General features: G+C 44.4%; 2 protein-coding genes across 3 annotated transcripts; one reads left to right on the top strand and one right to left on the bottom strand.

Annotated features, from left to right (window-relative positions):
- The first annotated feature begins 665 nt into the window (after positions 1 to 665).
- Positions 666 to 7,333, top strand: Ndufs5 (NADH:ubiquinone oxidoreductase subunit S5). 2 transcript variants are annotated; one of them, XM_057784606.1, is made up of 3 exons: positions 666 to 806; positions 3,197 to 3,414; positions 6,611 to 7,315. In XM_057784606.1, the coding sequence occupies exons 2-3, from the start codon at positions 3,199 to 3,201 to the stop codon at positions 6,713 to 6,715; spliced, it is 321 nt and encodes a 106-aa protein (XP_057640589.1). In that variant the 5' UTR covers positions 666 to 806; positions 3,197 to 3,198; the 3' UTR covers positions 6,716 to 7,315. The 2 variants fall into 2 exon arrangements, with proteins under 2 accessions (XP_057640589.1, XP_057640590.1); XM_057784607.1 differs by having other exon boundaries at positions 693 to 835; positions 6,611 to 7,333.
- Positions 7,334 to 9,371: 2,038 nt separating this feature from the next.
- On the bottom strand, positions 9,372 to 10,078 carry LOC130884052 (U1 small nuclear ribonucleoprotein C). The gene has a single exon (XM_057784974.1). The coding sequence runs from the start codon at positions 10,056 to 10,058 to the stop codon at positions 9,579 to 9,581; it is 480 nt and encodes a 159-aa protein (XP_057640957.1). The 5' UTR covers positions 10,059 to 10,078; the 3' UTR covers positions 9,372 to 9,578.
- Positions 10,079 to 11,917: the final 1,839 nt, after the last annotated feature.

Genomic DNA, 11,917 nt, shown 5'->3' on the forward strand with positions numbered 1-11,917 from the left:
GCCTTTCCCTCCAGAGAACTGGAATTAAAGGGGTGAGTCACCACTGCCCAGCCAAAGAACTTTTTTTCACCATGTAACAGTCTAAACCAGTTTCTATAGCAGCTCTATAGCTATTTGTAGTCCTGGCGGCCTGGAACTCAAGAGATCCACCTGCTTCCGCCCCTCAAGTGCTGGGGTCTAAAGGCGTGTACCTCGTGCTAGCCCCTATCCGCTATTAACTTTCTTTTAAGATTGACTTTGTTATGTGTATGAGTGTTTTGTCTGTATGCATTCTGTATCACGTGTATGTTCCTGGTGTCGCCGAAGTCAATAAAACATGGTGGGACTCGGCTTCCTCTGCCAGAGCAACAAGTGCTCTTAACCTCTGAGCTCTCTCTCCAGCCGCAGTCACGTTTACTAATAGGGAAACAGGCACCCTGAGCTTAAGAAACATGGAATCACACACGTGCTTTGGGGCCACGGCCCACGGGCAGAACAACTACGTGTGCTTAAAGTGAGAGAAGTAATAATCTTTCCCAAGTGTAACCTCGGACAGTGCTGAGAGCGAGAACACACTACGGCCATAGTCGCCTAAAGGTCAGTTAATCCGCGGTCAGCATCTGGAGGCGGGGCCGCTGGGTGCGCAGGCGCAGATCGGCGTGTTTGGTTTCTACGGCTCCCGCAGGGGTACGGCCGGCGATCGGCTTGCAGCGTCGCGCTGTAAACGTCGCACGGCGAACGTCCTTTACGGCAGGCGTCTGTGTCTCCCCGAAACCGGCTGTCGTGATCTGCGCCCAGGGAGCCTACAAGGGCACTTCTGTGGTGCGGTAGGTGCTGCTGTGTCCGCACAGCCAAGGTGCTTCGCAAAGACGTCTCCTTGACAAACTCCCTTTCGCTGTGGATGGCCCGGGCCCTGGGAATGTCCCCCCGTTCACCGCCGGCCCTCCAAGTCATCTCCGTCCTGTCCCGGACTCCTGCCTTGGCCTTTCCGCCCTGACGTCCCGCTTCTTTTTTTTTTTTTTTGTTTTTGTTTTTGTTCTGAGACAAGGTCTCTCTGTGTAGTCTTGTCTGTCCTGGAACTCACGCTGTAGACCAGGCTGGCCTCGAACTGAGATCCGCCTGCCTCTGCCTCCAAGGTGCTGGGGTTAGCCACCATGCCAGACTGCACCCCGTTTCTTAACCGGATCCTCCAGTGATTTCGGCCCCCATCCTCCCGAGTCTTCTGCATTCGTGTTGTGCGCTCGGCTCATCAGCCGCACCAGAACCTCTGTCCCCACACATGCCCTAACTCTTCCTATTGTCGTTGCCATATTGGAACTCAATGCTCTGTGTGTGTGTGTGTCTGTCATTGCCATATTGGAACTCACTGCTCCTATGTGTGTCCCTTAGAGTTACAGGAAGTTATAAGTTGTCATGTGGATGTGGGACTCAGAATCTCGAAGATTTTTCTCATCTCCTGAGGATTCCTCCCGTGAGCTCTAGCTGGTTTCCCGCTTTGCCTGTAACGTGCAGAGTAAATTATTGAAAGGATAGGAAGGAACTTTATAAGTTAAATTCACTACAAAAAGTATGCATACAGGGTGCTATTGATGGGTGCTGTGCTTGCTTTCCAGTCTTAAGCAGTTTTGTCATTTAGGATTATTTTGTTCTCTCTATGTCAACATTACTATAAATTTTCCACTTATTCTTTTTTCTCAATGTATGTCATATTTATTTGTTTGTTTGTTTGTTTATTTATTTATATTTTGGTTTTTTTCAAGACAGAATTTCTCTTGCTATGCAGCCAATCCTGGAGCTCTGTAGACAAGACTGGCCTTGAACTCTGCCTCCTAGGATTAAGGGCGTGCACCACCACTGACTTGCCTGTCTGTCATATTCTACTGGGCACCAAAATTTACCCATTTCTTTATGGTTGTATGTGTAAATTGTTTGAAATTTTCTGTTTTTAATTGTACTTATTTTTTTTAGCAGTTTCCCAGCATTTGTTCTGATTTTTCTCTTGAAAGCAAAATCCAGTAAGACAGACATTGTTACAGAAATGGATAAAGTACTTTTTTAATTTGATTTTTTTTTAGTTTTTTTTTCTTTTTTTTTTATTTTTCTTTTTTTTAAAAATATTTATTTATTTATTATGTATACAATATTCTATCTGTGTGTACGCCTGAAGGCCAGAAGAGGGCGCCAGACCTCTTTACAGGTGGTTGTGAGCCACCATGTGGTTGCTGGGAATTGAACTCAGGACCTTTGGAAGAGCAGGCAATGCTCTTAACCACTGAGCCATCTCTCCAGCCCTTTTTTTTAGTTTTTTGAGACAGGATTTCTCTGTTGCTTTGGAGCCTGTCCTGGAACTAGCTCTTGTTGACCAGGCTGGCCTCAAACTCACAGAGATCCACCTGCCTCTGCCTCCCGAGTGCTGGGATTAAAGGCGTGCGCCACCACCACCCAGCTTTAGTTTAATTTTTAATTATGTGTGGATGCGTGAATATGGGCATGTAAGTGTAGCTGCTCTGTGAGGCCAGAGGCATCATATTCCCCTGAAGCTGGAGCTACAGTTGGTTGTGAACAGCCCCCAATTTGGTTGCTGAGAACCAAACCTGCATCCTCTGCTAGAACAGCATGCACTCTTAACCACTAAGCATCTCCCCAGCCCAGGGCAGACTACTTCTGTGAAAGGAGACACCCTAGAGTCGAGAGCTTCCGAAGAAAAGTGTCATCTAGGTCAGGATGGAAAGAGTATATAGGAGAATGTAAGGAAATGTGTGTTTACACTTCTGTTTTTGTTTTCTTGGTTGTTGGGGTTTTGTTTTTGTTTTTTGGTTGTTTTCTTGAGTCAAAACAATTTTTTCACTATATATATATATATATATATATATACACACATACATACATACACACACACACACATATATAGAAACTCTAGTTTTCCATGAGTTTTGTGAAAGACCCCTAATTATTCCACTTGGAGAACTTGTTTGATAAAAAAGTTTGGTAATCTCAGCACATGGAAGGTAGAGGCAGGAGGATGAGGAAATCAAGGCCCTCCTTGACTACACTAGTGACTTGAAGGCAGGCTGGGTGAGATCAGGTAGTATCTTAAAAAAAAAAAAAAATGGTTGGTGAGAAAAGATTTAGGGACCAGGACTTCACAGATGAACTGTCTTGTTTTTTCTCAGAAGCATCTCATTTTATTACACTCTTATTTTCTTATCATTTGTAGCCATGCCTTTCTTTGATGTGCAGAAAAAGCTGGGCATTAGCCTCGATCGCCACTTCGTATTCCAAAGTGTTGAGCAGCCCTTCAAGATTCCCTCCCGATGCCATGCTTTCGAAAAAGAGTGGATAGAGTGTTCACATGGCATCGGTGCTACCCGGGCTAAAAAAGAGTGCAAGATAGAATTTGAAGATTTCGAGGAATGTTATCTTCGGTATAAAACGGTCAGTAGGTAACGGTGATGGGAGCTGAATGCCTTCCCTCCCTTTCCCCTTTGCCTTCTCTCTGTCTGGTCATGCTGGGGATCGAATCCAAGTCTTTGCACATGTTAGGAAGGTGCTCTGTCACTGAACATTTCTAGTCCCTTGGGCCATCTGCAGTGTGTTCAGTTGGTCTTTGGGCAGTGTCTTGCTCACAGGTAATTAACTGATAAAGCTTTTGTCGCGAAACATCCTGCACTCAGGAAATGAAGAGCCTCTGAGTCTGAGGCGGCCCTGTTCTTCCCTGGTGCTCTTCCTCTTCTCAGCCTGCCCCCTGACTGAGGCTAGAACTGCCTGTGTATTTAGGCTGTATCTTTTCAGTAGTCTGTAAAGCAGAGACTGCCCCCTGGCTTTAGTTGGTTGTTCCTGAAAAGTTTTTTGGGGTCTGGAGAGATTGGTCAGGACATGGTTAAGAAGCACTGTGACTGCTCTTCTAAAGGACCTCAGTTCCAGTCTCAGCACCCACATGGCCACTCACAACTATCTATAATTACATTTCTAGTGAATCTGATACCAGGTGGCCTCCACTGGCACCTGGCACTCTTGTAGTACAAAAATGTACATGCAGGTAAAACACCCATACACGTAACATAAAATAATTTTTTACATTTAAAAAGAAAAAGTTGGGGTGGAACTCCCACCGTCTTTGAGCCCCCTTGGAGAAGCTCTCAGACCCTGTAGATCTAGCACAGTGAACATGATGGAAGTAGCTGGATGTATTGCTGAAGAAGATGGGGGCGTTCATTAATGTCTGCCTTAAGCAAACTTGACCAAAGGTTCAGGGAGGGAAAGGTCTTAGCTAAATGAACTGCATAACATGTGGGCCCTGATCTTAGAGAAGAAAGCATTGGCTTAGGCCATCATTTCATCTATTTTTATGTTGCAAGTATATCAAATAGAAATTACTTACTTGTTTACTTACTTATTTTTGAAATAGGGTCTCACGGTATAGCTCTGGCTGGCATGTAACTCCCACTCACATGTGCCTTTCTCTGCAGAGTACTGGGATTAAAGGTGTGCACCACTACCCCTGGCTCAAGTTTATTTTGTCTCCTAGTTCAGGGAGACAGTCTAGATGTTTGTTAAATTTACAGCCAAGTTACCTGGATGAGAAATTTTCAGTAACGTAAGGGTGTGACAGCACAGGCCTTTAATCTCATGGCTACACTGTACAAAGTGACACATGCATGGCCCAAAAGAAAGAAAAAAGAAACCAAAAAGAAACTTAGAAAGAATGAGGGAGTCTCATTAATTTTTTGAATCTTATTTATTTATTTATTTTGTGTTCTTCAGCCTTGCAGGTGCTGGTGTTAGCAGGCATAATACTTAATGCCCAGCTGTCCTTAAATATTTTAAAACATTTTATCATGTACAAATGTATTGATTTGTATGTATGCATGTGTGTTCATTGTGTGGGTGAATGCATTTGCATGGTAGGTACATGGTGAAGGTCAGAGGACATCTTTGTTTAGTTGATTCTCCCCTACCACGTGGGTCCCAGGGATTGAACTGCGTCTTCAGGCTTGCATCAGCTCCTTTACCCACTGAGCTAGCTCACAAATATCTCTCTTAATAGTATTGTGATTAGGGCGATGGTGGCACATGCATTTAATCCCAGCACTCGGGAGGCAGAGGCAGGCGGATCTCTGTGAGTTCGAGACCAACCTGGTCTACAGAGCTAGTTCCAGGACAGGCTCCAAAGCCACAGAGAAACCCTGTCTCGAAAAACCAAAAAAAAAAGTATTGTATTGTGATTATATATATGACAACATGGGGTGTTCTCATGCCTGTGTCACAAATTCATTCTATCCTCATATAACCTTAATTTAAACCCCAACACTTGTTGATAGTAGTGTTTGAGGCAGGGTCTTACTGTAGCTCAGGTGTCCTCTCCCGGAGTGTCCTGAGTGCTGGAATTATAGACAGGAGCCACAATGAGCCATTTATAAATTATTTTGTTTTATTTTTTGAGACCGAGTTTTTCTGTGTAGCCTTGGCTATCCACAAATATATGTTATATATAACTATATATGTATAATACACACACATAAGAAATCTTGAGTCCGTCGTTTTGGTGCACACCCTTAATTCTGGCTCTCAGGCAGACGCAGGCAAGTCTCTGAGTTCAAAGCCAGTCTAGTCTACAGAACAAGTTCAAAGATAGGGTCACACAGAGAAACCCTATCTTGAAAAATCAAAAAAGATAGGAATTTTTTTTTTATTTATTTTATTTTATTTTATTTTTTTATTTTATTTTTTATTTTATTTTTTTTGGTTTTTTCGAGACAGGGTTTCTCTGTGGTTTTGGAGCCTATCCTGGAACTAGCTCTTGTAGACCAGGCTGGTCTCGAACTCACAGAGATTCGGCTGCCTCTGCCTCCCGAGTGCTGGGATTAAAGGCGTGCGCCACCACCGCCTGGCCAAAAGATAGGAATTTATTAAAAAGTTGGGAATTGATTTCCAGGTAGTCCTTTTCTTTGTTTTTCAGTTAGTTTTTTAAAGATTAATTTAGTAGGCTAGAGAGTTGGCTCGTCGGTGAAGAGCATTTGCTGCTCCTCCAGAGGATTAAGTTGAATTACCAGCACCCACGTCAGGCAGCTTACAACTGCCTGTCCCTCAGTTCTCACTTCTGTGGATATACACGCTCGTGTGTACACATGCACACACAAATACACATACATAATAAAATCTTCTTGTAAAATGGTAAACTTCAAGTCTGGGTGGGGCAGCATTTACCTAGCATGTCAGAGTCTTGGGTTCAGACCTCAGCACAGAAATTTTACTTTATCTTTTTGGGATTTGGGGGGTGTTTTTGTTTTTGGTTTTTTTTTAGGTTTTTGTTGTTGTTTTGTTTTTTTGAGACAATGTTTCTCTGTAGTTCTGGCTGCCCTGGAACCTGGCTATGTAGACCAGACTGGACTGGAACTCACAGAAATCCTCCAGCCTCTACTTTGGCCTCCTGAGTGCTGTGATTAAAGGCATGTGCCACCATGGCAAGCTAGGAAGTTTTAAAAACAAAGACAGAAGGAGACTCACTGGACTTCTTGCATGAAAGTATTCCTGAATTTAACAGTGCAACTACAACCTAGCTTTTTCTCCAGCCTTCACTTTCTGGGGCCTATTTCCATTTACCTTAATGCTTTTTTTTTACCCTTAACAGATGAAGCGCCTGGGTCAAATCAAACGACAGCGGGATACGCTGGTTAAAGAGGGGAAATACACCCCTCCCCCTCACCACAGGGGCCAGGAGGAGCCCAGGCCCTGAGCAGAGCAGGTGGACGCTGCTTTTCATGCTGTTTTCCGCTGGGAGAAAGTCTAATGAAAACTGCTTCATTGAGTACATAAAAATAAAGAATTAGTCAACCTCACTTGTTGTGTTTTCTCTCGGGCCATGCTTCGCAGTGGTGAAAGTTTGTCTAAGTCCTCCTCCTGATTAATGCCTGAAGAACTGAAGCTGAACCAGGGGCTCAGGGCAGCCAGGCATTCGAGTGCAGTTTGTACAAGGCTCATTATCATCACACCGCCTTTGATAAGAGGGCTGCTTCCCAGGCCAGCTGTGCAAGGTTATTTAAATGCTCAACCATGTTGTTTGTCTTCAGGAAAACATCTGAGGTACAGGAATATTTGAGGAAGGCCGCAAGCATTCCTGTGTTCAAATGTCCTTCTTGGGATAGCAACATGGGGTGTTCCCATGCCTGTGCTACAAATTCATTCTATCCTCATGTAACCTTAATTCAAACCCTAACGGTTGTTGATGGTGGTGTTTGTAGCCCAGGTGTCCTCTCGCTAAGCCTCCTGCCTGCTGGAATTATAGACAAGAGCTACAATGAGCCTTTTACAAATTATTTTGTTTTTTGAGACAGTTTTCTGTGTAGTGCTGGCTGTCCACAATTATTTTATTAAAGCTTCTTTTGACTGCATTTTATTATTTGAATGTGTTTGTGTTTATAACCAGAAGGTAACTTGGATTGACTGGCTCTCTCCTTCCACTATATGGGCCCCAGGGATCAAACTCATGTCTTCAGGCTTGACGGCAGGCACCTTTTATTTAGCTGGTAAGCCATTTCAGTGCCCACAAGTTACTTTGTGCGTTAGAAATGCCTGAAGGCCTGGTGGTGGTGGTGCATGCCTTTAACCCCAGCACTGGAGAGGCAGAAGCAGGTGGATCCCTTGTAAATTCAAGTCCTGGTCTATAGATTAAGTTCCAAGAGGATGGCCAAGGCTACACAAAGAAGCCCTAGCTGCAAAGTGAATGAATTTAGGTGTGCAGTGGTGGAGCACACCTTCAATCCCAGCATTTGGGAAGCAAAGGCAGATGGACCTCAAGAGTTCAAGGCCAGTCTCATCTACAAAATCAAGTTCCAGGATTGCTAGGACTGTTACACAGATAAACCCTGTATTAAAAACAAAAGAAAAAAAATGTCTGAACCTATACCTTAAAAGTTAGTATTAGAAAATAACATTTTTTTGAAACAACCTTTTTTTTTTTCCTGAGACAATCTCTCTTAGTAGTCCTATTCCCTGGAACTTGCTTTGTAAACCAGGCTGTCCCCAAACTCACAGATTCACCTACCTGTGCCCTCTAAGTACTAGGATTAAAGTCCTGCACCACCATGCCCACTTCTTACAGAGGACCCAGGTTCATTTTCCAGCATCCACATGGTGACTCAGCCATCAGTAACTCCAGGGGATCCAATACCCTGTTCTAGAGTCACCACTGGGCATGCACACAGTGCACATATATACATACAAGCAAAACACACACATGAAATTAAATCATTTTAAAAATAGAAATTCAGACTGAGGGGTGTTTTGTGGGTTTATTCATCCTTTGGACTCAGGTGTGTAAGTGTGTGTCAGGTGAATGTAGTGTGACAAAAATGTCACCAATACGTGCAACACCTAGTTTTCTGGTGTGCTAGAAAACAAACCCAACATTACCTTATTATTACATTGATTCATTTATATATGTTTTGCTTACACGTATGTATGGTACTACATGAGTGCCTGGTGCCCCAGGAGGTCAGAAGAGGGCATTAGATCCCCTGAAACTGGCATGGATGGTTATGATTCACGATGTAGGTACTGAGGATTGAACCCAGGTCCAACTGCTCTTAACACTGAGCCATCTCCCCAAACCCCAAAACCAGCACTTGCATGTTAGGCAAACACCAAACTGTGCCCTGCTTTTTTGTTTTGTCTTGAAGAAGGTATCACTGGGCCAGGCTGACCTTGAACTCAGTGATCCTCCTTCCTGAGCACACCAAATGCTGGGATTGTAAGAATAAACTACCAACCCATTAGCCATCCTTCCACCCTTTGTGAAAAATGACAGGAGGCTGCTCTTACAGGGGATTTGGTTCTTAGCAACTACATCAAGCTGTTCATATCTTCCAGTAGCTTTAATTTCAGAAGATTCCACACCTCTGGTCTTTGTGGGACCTACACACACACGATACACATACACATTCGAGCTCAAATATATATAATTATATGGGGCTGGTGAGATGGTTCAGCAGTTGAGAGCACTGGTTGCTCTTTCAGAGGACCCAGTTTGATTTTCAGCAATAGCATGGTGGCTCACAACCATTTGTAACTCCAGATCTGATGGCCTCTCCTAGCTTCCCAGAGTACCAGACGCACAAGTGGTACACAGTCATACCTGCAGGCCAAACACCCATACATATAAAAACTTAGAGTTGTAAATTAATTTGCTAATTTGGATAGGAGAATGTAGCTCATAGGTATAGCGCTTGCTTAGTGTGTGCAAGACACTGGCTTCAGTCCGTAGCATTCCCCTTCCCAACTATTCCCTTAAATGTGCAGTTGGGTGGTATTAACTACATTCATATTGCTGTGCAACCATCACCAGAACAATGCCACCCATTTCCAGAACTCTCATTTCTTTTTTTTTTTTTTAACGCAAACAGCTGACAGCTTTATTTTCACATTTCACGATGTAAGTGAGCGCTGCACTTTTTCTAATTCCACTTCTCCCCTCCAAACTATTCTGTCAGGAAAGGGGAAGCCTTGCTTGTCATGCAGCTAGAAAACACCCAGGCTCAGCACCGTGATCAACTGCTGAAACAGAACAAGAAATACAAAACTGAGAAAGAGCCTTTCCGCTCTTATCTGTCTGGCCGAGTCATGCCAGGCCGTGTGGGCACCATCATAGGGCGAGCAGGGGGTCTCATCATTGGAGGCCCGGGCATCATGGGCATATGGCCACCCATGGGAGGCCTCATTCCAGGAGCAGGTCCCACAGGCATCATCCCAGGAGGAGGAGGACCCATCATAGGCATCATGGGAGGGCCTCCCATGTGGGGTGCAGGCATCATGCCAGGGCGAGGAGGACCCGGGAGACTGGGGGGAGGCGGGATCATGGCCCCTGCAGGAGGAGGAGCAGAGAATGGAGCTGGAGGTATCTTTCCTTGTTGAAATGCAGCCGTTGTTTTGTCAATCAGGCTCTGGGCCTGCTCTTCCATCCATTTCTGGTAGTAGTCTTTCACGTTCTCCTTGTGCTTCCGACCGCTGCAGTGTGTCTTTCTCACAGATGGAGAATCATGGGTAAGATACGTATCACAGTAGTCACAATAAAACTTAGGCATGTTGCTCCGCAGGCCGTTGGCTACCTCCAGAACTCTCATTTCTAAAATGGAAACTTTTCCCAATAAAGGCTAATTCCAGTTCTCTCCCATGAGCCCCTGGCTACCACCATTCTGGCTTCCTGTGGTTCGGTTTCTTTGAAGTACCTCCTTAATGTAACATCCCATAATGTTAGTTTTCTTGCTGTTTTCATGGTGCTGGGGATGCTGTTTCCTCTGAACTTGATGCTGAAAAAGTTTAAGTTCTTTAGATATTGTAGGCATTAAAAGAGGGAGCGGCCTGAGGCTGTGATTCTCTTGGTAGAATCCTTGCTTCACAAGCACAAGGATGTGAGTTCAGATTCCCAGGACTCATGTCAAAAGCCAGAGTAGATGGGTGTGGTGCATAGGCCTTTAATCTCGGCACTCAGCACCCTGAGACAGAGGCAAGTGGATCTCTGTGAGTCTAAGGTCTACATCGTGAGTTCCAGGACAGCCAGGGCTACAGAGGAAAAAACCTGCCACAAAAAATTATTAAAATTACACGGTATGAAAATAGGCACATAAGCCGGGCGGTGGTGGTGCACGCCTTTAATCCCAGCACTCGGGAGGCAGAGGCAGGAGGATCTCTGTGAGTTCGAGACCAGCCTGGTCTACAAGAGCTAGTTCCAGGACAGGCACCAAAAACTACAAAGATGGGGCTGGAGAGATGGCTCAGAGGTTAAGAGCACTGTCTGCTCTTCCAAAGGTCCTGAGTTCAATTCCCAGCAACCACATGGTGGCTCACAACCATCTGTAATGAGGTCTGGTGCCCTCTTCTGGCCTGCAGGCATACACGCAGACAGAATACTGTATACTTAATAAATAAATAATTAAAAAAAAAACCTACAAAGAAACCCTGTCTCGAAAATCAAAAAGAAGAAGAAGAAGAAGAAGAAGAAGAAGAAGAAGAAGAAGAAGAAGAAGAAGAAGAAGAAGAAGAAGAAGAAGAAGAAGAAGAAGAAAGAAGGCAGATACCTATAAACCTAACACTGGGGGACAGAAAGAGGTGGGTCCCTGGGGTGTGCTGGTCAATCATTCTAGTCAAATCAGTGAGCTCCCCAATGCGCTGTCTCAACAAAACAAGGTGGAAAGTTCTTTAGAGAAATGCTTGCTCAGCCTAGGCATCGGTGGAGAAACTGTTATTATAATACAGAAAATCTATTACTTATAAAGAGCAGATCAAAAGTTGTCTATGTGGGCACGTGTATTCTGGCATTCAGGCAGAAGCACACAGATTTCCAAGTCAGTCTTCTGGAACACATAGCAAGGTGCTGTTCAGAAGTGGGAGGACAGGGGTGTGCATGCCTTTACTGGGGTACTTGGGAGGCAGATGAGGATCTCTGTGAGTCTATGAGTTCCAGGCCAGCCTAGTCTACATAGAGTTTCAGAACATCCAAGCCTACGTAATGAGACCCTGTCCCAAAATAAGTAAAAACAAACAAACAAACAAACCCTGAAACCAGGTTGTACATTGTGGTACACACCTGTAATCCCAACACTTAGGAAGTTGACGCTGAAGGATCTGGCGGCGTTCAACCCAACCTGAGTTACATATTGAGATTCTGTCTCTAAAGAAATAAAAATAAAGCAAAACAAAACGGTAACTGGAAAACTACAAAATGATGGTGGGAGCAATTAAAGAACAAGTGGAAAGTTGTCTGTGGAATAGTGCTGGTGCACACCTTTAATCCCAACACTGGAAGGCAGAGGCAGGCGGATCTCTGAGTTCATGGCCAGCCTGGTCTACATAATGAGTTCTAGGACAGGTTGGGATACATAGAGAAACTGTGTCATTAAAAAAAAAAAAATTAAGGGGCTGGAGAGATGGCTCAGTGGTTAAG

Source organism: Chionomys nivalis, chromosome 11 (genome assembly GCF_950005125.1).
Source record: "Chionomys nivalis chromosome 11, mChiNiv1.1, whole genome shotgun sequence".
NCBI classification, from domain to species: Eukaryota; Metazoa; Chordata; class Mammalia; order Rodentia; family Cricetidae; genus Chionomys; species Chionomys nivalis.